Here is an 18,089-nt window from a genome sequence, read left to right on the forward strand (position 1 = left end):
AAACCTTCGGCCCAGTCTGAGGTCGTAAGCACTCTGGAGAATTTTTTCGTCCAGAATATCCCTGTACTTGGCCGCATTCATCTTTCCCTTGATTGCAACCAGTCATCCTGTCCCTGCAGCTGAAAAACACCCCCAGAGCATGATGCTGCCACCACCATGCTTCGCTGTTGGGACTGTATTGGACAGGTGATGAGCAGTGCCTGGTTTTCTCCACACATACCGCTTAGAATTAAGGCCGAAAAGTTCTACCTTGGTCTCATCAGACCAAAGAATCTTATTTCTCACCATCTTGGAGTCCTTCAGGTGTTATTTTTTTTTAGCAAACTCCATGCGGGCTTTCATGTGTCTTGGACTGAGGAGAGGCTTCCGTCGAGCCACTCTGCCATAAAGCCCCGACTGGTGGAGGGCTGCAGTGATGGTTGACTTTCTACAATTTTCTCCCATCTCCTGACTGCATCTCTGGAGCTCAGCCACAGTGATCTTTTGGGTTCTTCTTTACCTCTCTCACCAAGGCTCTTCTCCCCCGATAGCTCAGTTTGGCTGGACAGCCAGCTCTAGGAAGGGTTCTGGTCGTCCCAAACGTCTTCCATTTAAGGATTGTGGAGGCCACTGTGCTCTTAAACTTAATTGCAGCAGAATTTTTTTTTCGTAACCTTGGCCAGATCTGTGCCCTGCCACAGTTCTGGCTCTGAGCTCTTCAGGCAGTTCCTTTTGACCCCATGATTTTCATTTGCTCTGACATGCACTGTGAGCTCTAAGGTCTTATATAGACAGGTGTGTGGCTTTCCTGATCCAATCAATATAATCAAACACAGCTGGACTCAAATGAAGGTGTAGAACCAGCTCAAGGAGAAAATGGACAGCACCTGAGTTAAATATGAGTGTCACAGCAAAGGGTCTGAATACTTAGGACCATGTGATATTTCAGTGTTTTCCTTTTTTAATAAATCTGCAAAAATGACAACAATTCTGTGTTTTTTCTGTCAATATGGGGCACTGTGTGTACATTAATGAGGGAAAAAAATGAACTTAAATGATTTTACCAAATGACTGCAATATAAGAGTGAAACATTTAAGGGGGCCTGAATACTTTCCGTCCCCACTGTGTGTATATAGTGTGTGTGTGTGTGTGTGTGTATGTGTATGTATATGTATATATATATTAGGTTCAGGAACAGTGCGTCTCTCCCTACCTACCACTGCTGTGTTCACCAAACACAGCGGATCACTGGTAACCAGGTATCATGAAAGTGGTCATGGCGATCAAATGATAACAATGTAAACAACCTATCATGGCTTTCTATTCATGAACAGCTTGCTTACTGTTTTGATCTATATTTGGCCCAAAGCAGTCACATGGTACCTGGCTACCTGTACCATGAGATTAGCTTAGCCCATGGGTGCTTAACCTGTGGCCCTTCATCTGTTGCGGAACTAAGTCCCATGAGGCATTGAATGCTGCTTAGTTACAAGCATGACTCCCAAAGGCAGAGGCATGATGGGAGTTGAAGTTCCGCAACAGCTGGAGGGCCACAGGTTGAGCTCCCATGGCTTAGCCAATCTCAGATCACAATCAAAAGTAAGGCGTTCATTAACGAAAAACCCATAAATGACAGCTAAAGCAATTGCTTATACTGTGGGTGTTGAAAATAATCGATGCATCGTGATTCAGATGTTATCAATTCTGCATCAATGCGGAGTCGGCTGAATCCATCGCCGATTACGTCATCTGGCGCTCCGCGTGGTGCGCCAGATGACATCATCTGGCGCTCCGCATCTCCTTGAGAAAGGCAGAGCCTGCCTGGTGAATAAAGCCCACAGTATGCAGTAACATGGACACTGGAGCAGAAAGTCAGCCGATGAGCTGACAGCCAGTAGAGTGAAGGATGAGGAGCTTGAGGATACCCCACCTCAGGAGTGCATCATTGGAGGCACTGGAAGGGAGAAGAGAGGCAGAGACGCACTGAGCATGAAGGAGGGAGAATCGACTGACACTGAGGTGAGTGCCTGTTAAAACAATCTACTGAGCAGCTTAGAACTAGTTTGTGAGAGTCGGTCTATTCCATGTTTTCACAGCTCTTACGGCAAAGAAGCCTTTCTGTTTTTCCTCCTAGATGTAAAGAGTGGCCATTTTTTTCTCTAATGAACTGAAAGGGAATAACTTGTAGCCCTCTTTTGTTATGGTTATGACAATTACCCTCCCCAAAATTTGATATTTCGCTAAGCTAATGGAAATAAAAATATGGAGTTCTTCTGACTGCTTGAATTTTTTGGATAAATACCATGGGCATTAATCGTGATGCATAGCAGAATCGTTGACAGGATAATCGAATGGTGAGACCAGTGAGGATGCGCACCCCTAGAATATACACTGATCATCACTGTATAAGCAATAAAATATAATGTAAACAACGTTTAAAAAATTATATATAATATATCTATGTGTGTATGTATGTGTGTATATGTGTGTGTGTATATGTATATGTATATGTATATATATATATATATATATATATATATATGTGTATATATATAGTGTTTGGGGGTCTTAAGTTATCATTAGGCCTAAAATTATTGAAATATGTAAACAAAAAATTTTAAAATATGGCTCTTGGACTAAAGTGGTTAATGCTTGTATTTTGTGTAAAGTACATGTGTTAGTAATTGTTGTAAACCTACTCCAGCCTGAAAATGAATGCACTGCTGCACAAGCTATTAGTCTTCTTGGAGACTAAAAACCCAAACTTTTTTTGGGTGTTAGTTTTCTTGCAACTGCTAGCACTGTTGAGAATATCTCTATTGCCTTTGATATGTTTGCCAGTAAAAGGCCTACCATTATAGTGATGGGTTACAAAAAAAGATGCAGACATTACTAGAAACTGTAATTTTTTTAATACTCATTCCCCAGAGTTTAAAGGCATCTGATGGCCTAGGTTATGTATTGCTTTTATCCCTACATCCAAAGTAGCATGTTTTAATTTACTGCCAAGTACAATGTAAACTGATTATGGCTTGATTTAGACTATATAATTGCGTTCTGTTCCCTCTTGTAGCAGGATCATGGGGTTTAATTTTCTTCTACACTGAAATGATACAGCAAGCTTTGGTCCCTACACATGTCTTTTTTGTTTCCTCCCCAGAAAACATGTTTAACCCCTTGGCACCAACTGCCGATGGCCCTTTAAGGGGTTTGCTATGCCAGGAGGTAGGGTGGGACATATGGCCACGTGACTGCCGTGATCGAGAACTTTCCGTGAGGCACCGGACACGTGCAAGGGGTGCAGCATTGTCTGTGCTAATGCACGCCAAGATGCGCCAAGTGGTTAAACACTTTAAAGCCCTATGCTGATTCTTGCCTTCTGAGGGTATCAGTTATAATGTTCAGATGCTCATTGGTATATTTTTTTTTTTTTTCTAGTCTTACATACAGTGTAAGCACGTAGACTACCGGTCTGAACGGATAGAGGACTACTATGACATACAGCTCAGTATAAAAGGAAAGAAAAATAGTGAGTACTTTTTTGTTCCTTTTGTTAGACACCTGTCAAATTCAGCAACAAAAACAGCTAGCATTGACTTTTAGTGACAGAAAGTTGATGTTCACACGTCACACAGATCAGTGATCGCCAACCTTACGGACCCCTAAACTCACAATTTTGAGTCCCGCGGACCACTAGCATGAATTATACATGCCTTATATTCACAATGCTCATGCTCTGTGCCCCAATCCCCCTGGGTCACACTGCTGCCTTATACATACAATGCTACGGCTCTGACACCCCTCACTTTGTGACTGTCAGTGCGCATTGAGAACACTGGAAACTTTGGATGGTATACATCCACCACAATGATGATTTGCGTCAGAACCCCTGGGGATCGCCAAAATTTTCTCGTGGACAATCACTGGTTAGCGACCACTGATGCAGATCAACAGGTGTAAAGCAGTTTTTATGTTTTTTTTTTTCATAGGTGAATGGGGATTGTTGGGTAGGTTCTCACGGTTTGTGTGGTGCCTCTAAAAGGGCTAGTTTAGATGTGAGAGCTGTACATTAGTCTAACTGAATGACCCCTTGCATAGGACAAGCTGAAGTTTAACCATGGGTATAGCTAGCATAACCTAGCATGGGGTATCCACAGATTTTTAAGCATAACTAAAGGCAAAACCTCTTCTGTCCCCAGATCAGTAATACAAGGGGAATCTTCCAATGGAGACACTAGTTCTAGTGACCTGGGGGTCCTTGAGAGATTCCCTTATTTTACAGGTTTTTCCTCTCCCTTCCTGTTTTTGCTATGGGACAGGAAGTGAAGGGAAATCTCCCCCAATGGGACAGAGTTGAAAAAAATTGACAGGGGTTATAACCCTCCCTTAAACGTTTTGCCTATAGTTCTATTTTAATCACTAAAAATGAATGTAAAATTGCGTTCAACCAATTCTGCAAAGTTATTAACAATGCAAACAAACCTGAACACCTTTTTATAACAGTTCACTTCTAAATCTTCACAACACACATGTGGAAGAATTCCTTTCAGAATTCTTTTGCATTTTATGCAGTGTTAAAGTGAAAATAGTAACCTCTCCCGCTGCCCATAAAAATGATCCCGTGGCAAATTTGCTGCTGGGACCACTTTTATGTGAAACGGGGTCACCCACTCTAGAATAAAAATACCGGCGTTATGGCAGCTAGCTGCTTGCACAACCCAGGTATTTAACATCAAAGTAGCGACGTGTATATATACAGTGGGTGGTCCAGAAGTGGTTAAAGGGGTTGTTAAGGCAGTAGATTTTATGCATTCTATGCATTAAGATGAAAAGCCGCCTGTTTGCAGCAGTCACCCCAGCACCCTCTAATACTTGAGCCCCATCTTCCTGCAGCGATGTCCACGAGTGCCTCGGCCGTCCGTGTACTCTCCCTTCTGATTGGCTGAGACACAGCAGTGACGCCATTGGCTAAGGCTGCTCTATGCAAAACCACTGCATAGAGCAAGCAAGTATGACATCTTTATTTTTTATAGAAAGAGTCTTTACAATCACTTTAATTGAAATGGTCACTTTACTTTGAAGGACACAGGAAGTCTTTCACCTCCTGGTTATACTGCCACCTACAGGAGAAGAAAACATTATCACACCCCTACCCACTGTCCTCTGGGTTTTTTTTTTTTTTTTGCTATTATCTGAAGGTGATGGTCCTCTTCTCCTTCATGGAGAAATACCCTTCACTAGTTTATTTTTTGTTTTTGTTATTCTTACAACTCTTCAATTAAGCCTCACTGTCTTCTAATGTCAACACAGAAGCAGTGTATCCAGATTGGTGAAACCTTGAACTGTATCAAGGCCCATGCTGTGGGAATGGTCTGTAATGTTTCTTTTGGCACTAAACCCTTGGTAGGGTGCTCAGCTTTGCATTTGGTGCAACGCATTGACTTTGAAATTGACAGGGTGTAGGTGAACAGTCGTTCTGCAAAGGAAAAGTGAAATGGCATTCCTGGCACTGGAGCAGTACCCTTTTTTTAACACCGGTCTCCGCCTCTGATTCTAGCTCTTTCAGACATGTAACAAGCAGCCAGCTTGACAAAAGCAGAATTTCTCATTTGTTCATTGATAGACACAGCGCTTCCTTATTCGGAACCATAAGCGCGCTTCCGTATTCGGAACCATAAACGAGTTTCCTTATTTGGAACCTTAAGCGCGCTTCCTTATTTGGAACCGTAAGTGTTCTTCCTTATTTGGAACCGTAAATGCGCTTCCTTATTCGGAACCGTAAGTGCGCTTCCTTATTCGGAACCGTAAGTGCGCTTCCTTATTCGGAACCGTAAGTGCGCTTCCTTATTCGGAACCGTAAGTGCGCTTCCTTATTCGGAACCGTAAGTGCGCTTCCTTATTCGGAACCATAAGTGCGCTTCCTTATTCGGAACCATAAGTGCGCTTCCTTATTCGGAACCATAAGTGCGCTTCCTTATTCGGAACCATAAGTGCGCTTCCTTATTCGGAACCATAGGGTTACAGGAGTAGGACACTAGGCAGAAAAAAGACTTGGCTATGCCCAAGGCAGTCCTAGGTGATATACGCCCCCCTCTCTGCTGTAGGCCTTCAGTTTTTTTTTTTCTGCCTAGTCAGGACCTAGTTCCCTGCTGGGATCTCTAGTCCTGGTAATTTTTTTTATTTATTTGTTTACCTGGATTTTTTTTCGGTGCGATCTGCAATTAACTGCGGGCCTGGGTAATGGGCTGGAGATTTGATCCAGTGGTCTCCCCAGTCTGGCCAGCGAGCGTGTGCAGACTGCAGCTACGTGCTAGGTCGGCCGCGACATAGCCCCACTGGATGGGGGCTGGCCCTGCGAGTTAAACGTCTTGCGAGGTTGCATACGACCGGGTCTTGGCTCGAGTTGCAGTGTATCTCATGGGCGACAACCCCCCACTTCGGTGGCGAGGAGGTTCTGTCTGGAGTGGTGCCCGCCTGGTCCTGGTATGGTGAGTAAATGTCCCCCCTCTCCCCTTGGTGGGTTTGCAGTGGACGTGGGCCCCTCCCCGGGTTGGTTGGTCCTGCGGGTTTTCCTCTGCCCTTGCACCCTGTCTTCCTGGGGTGGATGGTCCCTGGAATACCCTTTGTAGCTCCCCTTTCCCCCTCCCTCCTCTACTTGGGGTAGTGTGGTGCCATGATGGATCCTGGGGGATGGGGTTAAGTAGATGTCCAATGATGAAACGTGTAGGGTGCGGCCTGACCAACGTCGTGCGTCATCTCCCAACGAATACAGGATTGTTTGACGGTTTAAACTCAGATCTTTTAGGCTTGAATTGAACTTGTATAATACCATTCTGTTACTTTTGGAATAAAGGTTTTAAACGTTTTTACGCTATGGGCACCCCTTCTCTTTTATGTTAACATAACACGATCCGGGATTGCCAAGAACTGCTGCACAGTGGCATAAACTGTGGCTGCGCAATACCCCTGCAGGGGTGAAAGTATCCGGTGAGTGTTTGCAGAGTAAGAGCACGAATATCAAGCACTGTCACTAATGAACACTGGAATAAGAATATTGTATTGAGTAATATTGTTTACCAAGAGGAACAAGCTTTCAAGCATAACTATCACCTGTGCACTATAATTAAGACTATTCAAAGCAACATTGTTTTTTCTGATTAACACTTGTTATTTTGAGCACAAGTCGCTTTACCATTGACTGCATCCCCCCCCCCCCCCCTCCTTTTTCCCTTCCACTCACCTTAGCACTTTATATCAATGCACGGTATGAATACATGGGCATATTTTGATATAACAGCATCATATGGTAGACAGTGAGTTGCATAGGATCAGCCACTGTCTGAAGCAAATTACATATACATCATTTTCTATTTTTATGTAAAATCACTTTTGGTTGTTACTACTTTTTTGGGATAAATTTTTTCAAGAATTTTTATCAACCAGCATTTTTACACTTTCACCTATCAAAGGTGACCTTAACATGTTATCACAGTGTCTTAACACTTTGCCATAAAACCAGAACAGCGCCACACCTAATTTCTTCTCAGATGGTGACTCAGGCCTGTTCTATAAAGGGTCGTGTTCCTCCCTTCCCGGTGAATGCTCACTCAACTCAGGTGCTGAGTGCTTCCTGGGCCTTCCGTCGCCAGGCTTCGGCAAAGCAAGTTTGCAAGGCGGCCACCTGGTCGTCGGTGCTCACTTTTACAAAATTTTTACAAGGTAGATGTGTTGGCATCTGCAGATGCTTCTTTTGGCTACAAGGTTCTGCAGGCTGCGGTCTAGAGGTTTTTTCCCTCGTGAAGTTTTTTTTTTTTTTTTTTTTTTTTTACTGGTCAAGTGGGCTCCAGGTTGTCTGGTTGACCTGGCCTGGTTTCTTGTTGGCTCCCCCACCCCTCATCCTTATGGTTCTGAATAAAGGAGGCTGTGTCTGTCAATGAACGAATGAGAAAATAGAATTTTTGACTTATCGTAAAATCAGTTTCTCTGAGTACATTGACAGACTCGGCACCTGTCCCTCTATGGAGTTTTAATACTTCTGATAATGCTTGTTACATAACTGAAGGTCTATGGCAGAGAGGGAGGTGTATATCACCTAGGACTGCCCATGGGCGTAGCCAACTATTTTTTCTGCCTGGTGTCCTACTCCCGTAGGGGGCGATATAACCCTATGGTTCTGAAAAAAGAAGGCTGTGTCTGTCAATTAACTCGGAGAAACGCATTTTACTGTAAGTCAAAAATCCTATTTTCCAAATCTTGGACAGATTACAGCCTCAATACATCCATCCAGACTTCTCTCCCTGCCTTCCTGTCATATTGAGGAGGGAGCTCTGCACAACATATTTGCTAATGTTGAAGAGCTCATTTCAGCTGTCCACAAAAGCCTTGACACTGTGCATCCTGACCCTTCCTTAATCTTGGCGTGTTCCTTTTGGGCACAAGGAGTCCAGCAAAAACCGACAAACTATTCCCTGTTCATGAACAGATGGAACATAAAGTATATGACAGTTGTGTCAATTACCGAACTCTGGCCAGTGAAAAGAAGTTTGCAAAAAACAGGGTTATTCCTGTGGGTTGTTCCTATTGTCCCTATCCTAAACAAACCTGTACCTATTGAAGATGTTTGTTCTATCAAAAATTCTGCTTGAGAATGAAGTCCTGTATTACAATATACATAAGGCGGCGTTCTTGTGCCCATGTCCTCCCACTGTGGGTAGTCTAGGAGCTATAATCAAGAATGACTCACCAGTTTTGAATCATGCTATGTGTGTCATTTCTTTGCAGTACTGCTTGGTGGGTTGTGATTTGTGCGGAAAGTCCATTTACTTGTGAGTGTTTCTTAATGGCTCTTCATGCTCCCACAATAAAGAATACAGTGAGCTCTATACTGTTTTGTATGTCTTCCTTCACACGATAAGCAATATATAGCCGGAGCCTCTGTCTTAAAGCGGTTGTAAACCACTGATGTACAAAAAAAAAAAAAAAAAACCCTGCAAGGCAATGGCATAATGTGCTAAAATGCATCACATACTAACACATTATGAAATACTTGGAACAAAGCCCTCCCAGCGCTGTAAAGTCACTACTGAGAGGGCTGACACGTGTTCCCCCTCTCTGTCTTCTGGGTTTGCATGCTCTGACTGTGATTGGCTGGAGCCGCGATGACGCATGTGTGGGAGTTGCCGTTTCCAGCACAGATTTTGTAGGTCCGACACTGTAAGCCGTACCTTCAGAGCGCGTGCGCTGATGTCATCGGCTGCGTGCACTCTGAATATCTCCTAAACAGTGCAAGTTCAGGAGATATTCACAGTACCTACAGGTCATTCTTATTATAGGCTTACCTGTAGTTACAAGTGGTAGTACAGAGTTTAATACCACTTTAAAGCCTCCTACACACGATCGTATTTTCCGACGGTAAATGTGTGATGACAGGCTGTTGGCGGAAAATCTGACCGTGTGTATGCGCCATCGGACAATTGTCGGATTTTCCGCGGACAAATGTTGGATAGCAGGTTTTAAAATTTTCCGTGGACGAATGTCTGTCGGATTTTCCAAGCGTGTGCACACAAGTCTGCCGAAAAAAAGTCCAAAGTACAAACACGCATGCTCCAAAGCAAGGACGAGCCAGAAGTGGTCGGTCTTGTAAAACTAGCATTTGTAATGGAAAATTAACATTCGTGACATGGCAAATTATGAAATCTCGTAATGCAGCGCACATTCTCTTCTTTAATTGGATAATAATGAAGCTGCTTTGCTGGTGATACTGATGGAGTTATTGCAAACGTATTTTCAAAGTCTTTTTTTTTTTTTTTTTCTCTAGTGATATCAAGATTTATATATATTTTTTGGGCAAGTTACCACAGCACCATTATCCCGTAGTTTTTAAGATCAAAGATACAACTATGTTGGTGTCCCTTGTCAATTTTTACATTGTATTTTTTTAAATGTAACTGCCTACTCCCAAACTGTCATTTGAAGTAAAACACATAGCCAAGTATTATTCTCCACAATTTTTTTTTATTGTGCATTAAAAAGAACACAATTAGACCTGCTATCTGCCAGTAGAACTTAAAGCGGGGTTCCACCCAAATTTTGAACAATATCTGTATGTATTCTCTTCCTTGCCTAGATGCTGACATGCCGTTTAAAAAAATTTAAATCGCCGTAATTACCTTTTATTTTTCTATTCTTCTTTGCACTTCCTGGTTCTCCTCCCGTGGGAGTAGGCGTGTTTCTAGCCTCTCCCAGACTCCTGGGAGCTAGTCTCAGGCTTCCCAGGATGCCACTGAGCATGTGCGGGAACAAGCGGTGAATGCTGGGAGCATTCACCACATCCAGGAAATAAATGCTTGTGGGCTTCAAATGCCCACAATGAAGATGGAAACCGCCTGCAGTGAATAATATAAGTTATTCTTTCCGACGAAATCTGACACAGGCGGACATATTACACACAATATGTGAGTATGTAATGCTGAGAAGAAAAGTTTGTGAATGAACTCAAAAAAAAAAAAAAAAAGATAGATAGGTGGACCCCCGCTTTAACCAAAAAGTGCATACTATGCATCCAAAAATATAGAAAATATCAAAATCAAATCATTTTTCAACCAAAAAAGTCAAAGCAATAACTCCAAGGCCAATAATAAATACAGTGGAACCTCGGATTACAAGCATAATCCGTTCCAGGAGTATGCTCGTAATCCAATGTACTCGCATATCAAAGTGAGTTTTCCCATTGAAGTTAATGGAAAAATAATTTGTTCCGCATTGACTTCAATAGGATGCAATACCGCATGCGGTCAGAGGCGGGGGGGGGGGGGGGGGGGCGGAGAGCCTCGAAACAGCTGAAAAGGCCCAAAGAACACTTCAGCTGACCTTGGCAAACCTTGGAAAGACTCTGTTCACGAGCCTTTCCGAGGTTTGCCGAGGTCAGCCGAACTGTTGGGTCTTTCCGTGCATTTCCGATCGGCGTCTTTTGGCTCCGGCGCCCCCCCCCCCCCCACCTTAGGCCAAAAGCGGTACTACACACCACTTTTGGCCTGAATCCTGCTCGTTTTGCGAGAGAACACTCGCAAACAGGATTTTTAGAAATACAGTGCTCGGTTTGCGAAACGCTCATTAACTGCATTGCTCGCAAACTGAGGTTCCACTGTAACACCTTATTGCCTCTGATTCCGCAACATGTCTGGTTGATGAACGGCCGTTCAGAAACTAACCTGAAAAGCGCAAATTAACACTCGCCAAATTTCTACTAACACAAAATTAGCAGAAGGAGCCCAAAGGGTGGCGCTAAAGAGCTGAAAAACCATGTAGTACATCACTGTTTGTCATTGTTGGCCAACATTTGCCGTGTGTATGCAAGACAAGTTTGGGCCAACACCCTTTGGACAAAAGTCTACGCTTTTGTTGGCCAACAATCTCATCATGTGTACGAGGCTTAAGTGTTGAACCAGTGGAGTGATTATATTGCTGGTAAGAATGAGCTCCGACGTGTTTGCACACCCCACGTGCAGAGCCCATCAAGAAGTCGGCGCTGCGCTAATCACAGGTAGTGAGACATTTCCTGATCTCTGCAGCCGTGCATCGGGACAATGTCTCACCGCCTGTGATTAGCGCAGTGCCGTCTTCCTGGCGGGCTCTGCATGTGGAGTGTGCGAACACGCCGGAGCTCATCCTTAATTGCTAGTTCAACCAGTTATGGGAAACAAGCATCTAAGACCGAGGTAGGCAACCTTGGCCCTCCAGCTCTGGTGAAACTACAAATCCTGTCATGCCTCTGCCTCTAATGCCCCGTACACACGGTCGGACATTGATCGGACATTCCGACAACAAAATCCTAGGATTTTTTCTGACGGATGTTGGATCAAACTTGCATACACACGGTCACACAAAGTTGTCGGAAAATCCGATCATTCTGAACGCTGTGACGTAAAACACGTACGTCGGGTCTATAAACGGGGCAGTAGCCAATAGCTTTCATCTCTTTATTTATTCTGAGCATGCGTGGCACTTTGTGCATCGGATTTGTTTACACACGATCAGAAATTCCGACAACAAATCTTATAGCCTGCTCTCAAACTTTGTGTGTCGGAAAATCCGATGGAAAATGTGTGATGGAGCCTACACACGGTCGGAATTTCCGACAACAAGGTCCTATCACACATTTTCCGTCGGAAAATCCGACCGTGTGTACGGGGCATAAGAGTCATGCCTGTGATTGTCAGGGTCTTGCAATGTCTCATGGGACCTGTAGTTTCACCACAGCTGGAGGGCCGAGGTTGCCTACCCCTGCTCTAAGACCGCATTACCCAAGAGGTCGTTTTAGTAAGGTGAGCAGACAAGTGTGGCACGGGGTGGATATTCTTACACGTGATATTGAATGAGGTGCATTGGATTGTTCACTTGGGAACTGATTTTGTTATTAATGGACTTCCACTTTTTAAATCTGGATCTAATAGCACTGTTATTGGGACACTTTTTATATATCCATTTTTTTTTTTTTATCATAGTTACATACATAGTTACATAGTAGGTGAGGTTGAAAAAAGACACAAGTCCATCAAGTCCAACCTATGTGTGTGATTATGTGTCAATATTACATTGTATATCCCTGTATGTTGCGGTCATTCAGGTGATTATCTAATAGTTTCTTGAAGCTATCAATGCTCCCCGCTGAGACCACCGCCTGTGGAAGGGAATTCCACATCCTTGCCGCTCTTACAGTAAAGAACCCTCTACGTAGTTTAAGGTTAAACCTCTTTTCTTCTAATTGTAATGAGTGGCCACGAGTCTTATTAAACTCTCTTCTGTGAAAGTTTTATCCCTATTGTGGGGTCACCAGTACAGTATTTGTAAATTGAAATCATATCCCCTCTCAAGCGTCTCTTCTCCAGAGAGAGTAAGTTCAGTGCTTGCAACCTTTCCTCATAACTAAGATCCTCCAGACCCTTTATTAGCTTTGTTGCCCTTCTTTGTACTCGCTCTATTTCCAGTACATCCTTCCTGAGGACTGGTGCCCAGAACTGGACAGCATACTCCAGGTGCGGCCGGACCAGAGCCTTGTAGAGTGGGAGAATTATAGTTTTATCTCTTGCGTTGATCCCCCTTTTAATGCATGCCAATATTCTGTTTGCTTTATTAGCAGCAGCTTGGCATTGCATGCCATTGCTGAGCCTATCATCTACTAGGACCCCCATGTCCTTTTCCATCCTAGATTCCCCAGAGGTTCTCCCCCCAGTGTATAGATTGCATTCATATGTTTGCCACCCAAATGCATTATTTTACCTTTTTCTACATTGAACCTCATTTGCCATGTAGTCGCACACCCCATTAATTTGTTTAGGTCACATCCTGCAGAGAAGTTATTGCCCTGCTTAGCTTAGTATCGTCCGCAAATACAGAGATTAAACTGTTTATCCCATCCTCCAGGTCATTTATAAACAAAATAAATAGGATTGGTCCCAGCACAGAACCCTGGGGAACCCCACTACCCACCCCTGACCATTCTGAGTACTCCCCATTTATCACCACCCTCTGAACTCGCCCTTGTAGCCAGTTTTCAATCCATGTACTCACCCTATGGTCCATGCCAATGGACCTTATTTTGTACAGTAAACATTTATGGGGAACTGTGTCAAATGCTTTTGCAAAATCCAGATACACCACGTCTACGGGCCTTCCTTTATCTAGATGACAACTCACCTCCTCATAGAAGGTTAATAGATTGGTTTGGCAAGAACGAATCTTCATGAATCCATGCTGATTACTGCTAATGATATCGTTCTTATTACTAAAATCTTGTATATAGTCCCTTATCATCCCCTCCAAGAGTTTACATACTATTGATGTTAGGCTAACTGGTCTGTAATTCCCAGGGATGTATTTTGGGCCCTTTTTAAATATTGGTGCTACATTGGCTTTTCTCCAATCAACTGGTACCATTCCAGTCAGTAGACTGTCTGTAAAAATTAGGAACAACGGTCTGGTCACTTGACTGAGTTCCCTAAGTACCCTCGGATGCAAGCCATCTGGTCCCGGTGATTTTATTAATGTTAAGTTACTCAAGTCTAATTTTAATTCTGTCCTCTGTTAACCATGGAGGTGCTTCCTGTGTTGTGTCATGAGGATAAACACTGCAGTTTTGGTTACTGAAGCCCCCCGATTCACTCGTGAAGATTGAGGAGAAGAATAAATTCAATACCTTCGCCATCTCCCCATCCTTTGTAACCAGATGTCCTTCCTCATTCTTTATGGGGCCAATATGGTCTGTCCTCCCTTTTTTACTGTTTACATACTTAAAGAATTTCTTGGGATTTTTTTTGCTCTCCTCCGCTATGTGTCTTTCATGTTCTATCTTAGCCGTCCTAATTGCACCCTTACATTTCTTGTTGCATTCTTTATAAAGTCTGAATGCTGAGGATGATCCCTCAACCTTGTATTTTTTGAAGGCCTTCTCTTTTGCTTTTATATGCATTTTTACATTGGAGTTGAGCCATCCAGGATTTTTGTTCACTCTTTTAAATTTATTACCCAATGGGATACATTGGCTAATGCCCTTATTTATTATGCTCTTCAAGCAAACCCATCTCTCCTCCGTATTCTTTGTTCCTAATATTTTATCCCAATTTATGCCTTTTAGCAAGGTTTGTAGTTTAGGGAAGTTGGCTCTTTTGAAATTCAGTGTCTTTGTGTTCCCTTTATGTTTCCTATTTGTGTGATTTATACTGAAACTAATTGACCTGTGATCGCTGTTACCTAAATTGCCCCGTATTTCCACATCCGTGATCAGGTCTGTATTGTTGGTAATCAGTAGATCCAGTAATGTTTTATTTCTAGTTGGTGCGTCTACCATCTGACCCATAAAATTGTCCTGCAAGACATTAAGGAACTGGCGAGCCTTAAATGAATGCGCGGTTCCCTCCGCCCAGTCTATGTCTGGATAATTAAAATCCCCCATTATGATAACACTTCCCATCCTTGCTGCTAATCCAATTTGTGATAGGAGATCCGTCTCCACTTCCTACCTCAGGTTAGGGGGCCTATAGCATACTCCCAGTATTATTTTCCCCTTAGCTTCATCCCTTTGGAGCTCTACCCATAAGGATTCCACCTCCTCTCTAGCTCCCTCAGTGATGTCATCTCTCACATTCACTTGTACATTATTCTTGATATATAGGCATACCCCTCCCCCCCTTTTACCCTCTCTATCCTTGCGGTATAGGGTATACCCTTGAATGTTTGCCAGCCAATCATGAGAGCTGTTGAACCAGGTCTCTGAAATTCCCACAAAATCCAAATCCTCGTACAACAGTATCTCTAGTTCACCCATCTTGTTCGCCATGCTCCTGGCATTGGTGAACATGCCACATAGTTTAGACCGGTCGCATATTGTCCTCGTATTGGGTGTTTCGAGATTGCAACTAGGACTTGCTACTATACTCACCTTGTGTTTTTGTGCTTTGGTTAACCTACCACTAATGCCCCCAATACTACCCTCTGGAATATCTTCCGCGCTGGCTATCTCTGTCTCTGGACCCCCCCCCCCCATCGCCTAGTTTAAAAACCCCTCTAACTTTTTGGCCATCTTCATTCCCAGCAGATCTACACCCTCCTCATTTAGGTGCAGTCCTATAGTACTGGTTACCGACTGAGAAGTCAGCCCAGTCCTCCAGGAACCCAAACCCCTCCTTGCTACACCAGCTCTTCAGCCACTTGTTTACTTCCCTAATCTCCCTCTGCCTTTCTGGTGTGGCTCGATGTACCGGTAGTATTCCTGAGAATACTACCTTGGAGGTCCTTTTCCTCAATTCAGCTCCTAAGTCCCTAAAATCGTTCTTTAGGACACTCCATCTCCCTCTGACTTTGTCATTGGTGCCAAGGTGCACCATGACAGCCGGGTCTTCCCCAGCCCCTCCCAGTAATCTGTCCACAAGATCCGTGATGTGCCGAACCCGAGCGCCCGGTAGACAACATACTGTTCGGCGCTTCAGGTCTTGGTTACAGATTGCCCTCTCTGTCCTTCTAAGAATTGATTCCCCTACCACCAGAATTTGTCTTTCCTTTCCCTTTGCTGCCCCCCTCCCACTCTCACTGGAGGAGTTCTTCCCCTGGCAGCTAGGAGAGTCCCTCAGCTCCAGCAGTGCTGGTCCCTGACTGGTTTCACCAATGTCACTCAATGGAGCGTACTTATTGGGATGCTCCAGTCCTGGATTGGCCTCCTTGGCACTTCCCCCTCTACCCCTCCTGACTGTCACCCATCTACTCTTTGCTAGTGCCTGCACCTCTTTGTCTCCACCCGCCTCTGTGCTGGCCCCTGCCGGCACCTGCCGTGTACGTTCCTGGCTTTCCTTTAGTATGGAGGGACTTTCACAGTGCTGACAGTTGCTTCCCCAGATTCAGAACCTGGGCTTTCAGGGAAACAATGTGCTTACATTTTGCACAGCAGTATTCGCCCTCAATCAGATGATCAAGGAACGCATACATGCCGCAAGATGTACAAAGAGTCGCCTCTCCACACCCGCCGGGCATCGTACCTATTAAATTTAGTAAGGATAGCTTCCTGGAACTAATACTCAAGACAATACACAGGTACACAACAAGACAATACCCAGGTACTCGCAGACCTACGTGCACTCGCAATACTCAAGTATACAGTACACAATACACAAGTACTAACGATCCACACACACTACTCAGAAAACACTCAGGTACTCACACTACACAGGTACTATGACCCCTGTTATAACCTCCTGTTTTAAACTCTGGTTTTTATCTCACCACTTATACCAGTTCCACTTACAGAGTTCCACAGCCTCAGACTGAGCACGCTCAGAATGAGTCCTACACATAGTTATATAGGCACCTGTGAGCAATTAACCACCCCCCCTTAATTGATAGCCTGAAGGAACCAGAGGAAAAAAAAAAAAAAAAAAAAACTATTTAAAAAGTGACAGAAAAAGGTGAATGAAAAACTAAAAGGAAAAGCCCCTTCATTGTTTTCAAATTTATATGTACAGGTGATTGAGATTTTTTTACACATGTATATCTGATTTATGTGTTGAAAATGTGTTTACACGATTGAGATTTTGTTAAGCTTGTGTTCACATTTTTGACACTGAATGAGTTAAAGCAGTATTAAGCCCAAAACCTAAAATGTTTTGTATTGCCGCTTACCAGTGATTTAGATGTGGTGTCTGCATTTTTGTTCACTTTTTTTTAGGCGTTATAGCTTCTGATTTCACCTAGTGACCGGCCCAATTCTATTACTAGTCAGAGCACCTTCATTCTTCATTTCTTCATTCAGCTGTCAGCAGTGAAGCCCGTTGGCAGCTGATGATTCATCTGTTAAGAATGCAGCGGCCGACTTCCCGACCTGCTCCTTAACAAAAGCTTTGCCCAGTCGTGGCTTAGAATGCGCTGTTCAGCGCTCAGCTGGTGAACATCCCCGTTCTGGTGTTCGCCGAACAGGCCACGTTCGAGCCGAAAGTTTGCTCAAACTGTTTGCTCAACTGTAGCCAGTAACACACATTTTGTATTTGAGTGCCCCCATTTTGGATGAAGGGGGCACATTTGGAAAGTAGCATTGTCAGTCTGGGGATGTACTAGCAGATTTAAATATACTAACAAATTGAAGCTGAACTCCAGCTCAACTTTATAAGCAGTTATAGCAAACCAATTTTCCGTTTGGAATAAAGGTTTTACATTAAGCTGATTGTTGTAAGCACCCCTGCCAGTGTTATATGGTTTGTCCCATCCGTGTAAATTGACGCATCTAGAAGTCTTTAAAAGACATACTGGCTGGATCACCAGACAAAATTAGAAAAAAAGTTTAAAGAAAACGTGAAAAATTGGTAAGCTACAATAGAAGCAAGGTTGATTTGGGGTTTTATACTGTGTTAAATAATTACACTTCATTATATATTTTGTTGCATATACACTTTTTGCAACACCGCACTGAATATTGATTATTTGGGTGTAGTGGAAACACTTGTTATAGTGCTGGCTTGCTGTCCTTTCACTGGTAGTCATATTTGCGCCATGAGAGTTCTGGTCTGTCAGGCTGGGTTAGTCTACCAGTACTTAACCGTTCAGGGAACTTGATCGGAAACAAATGTCC

The 18,089-nt window shown here is 43.6% G+C and overlaps 1 protein-coding gene across 3 annotated transcripts in view; it reads left to right on the plus strand.

Moving 5' to 3' along the window:
- The window catches only part of USP7 (ubiquitin specific peptidase 7), a 636,127-nt gene that overhangs the window by 188,165 nt on the left and 429,873 nt on the right, over positions 1-18,089 (plus strand). For all 3 annotated transcript variants that reach the window (XM_073632969.1, XM_073632970.1, XM_073632971.1), the window contains one exon: positions 3,419-3,509. In XM_073632969.1, the coding sequence (XP_073489070.1) occupies positions 3,419-3,509 (91 nt within the window). The remainder of the gene's footprint in view (positions 1-3,418; positions 3,510-18,089) is intronic.

This window comes from Aquarana catesbeiana, linkage group LG06, assembly GCF_042186555.1.
Source record: "Aquarana catesbeiana isolate 2022-GZ linkage group LG06, ASM4218655v1, whole genome shotgun sequence".
Taxonomy (NCBI): domain Eukaryota; kingdom Metazoa; phylum Chordata; class Amphibia; order Anura; family Ranidae; genus Aquarana; species Aquarana catesbeiana.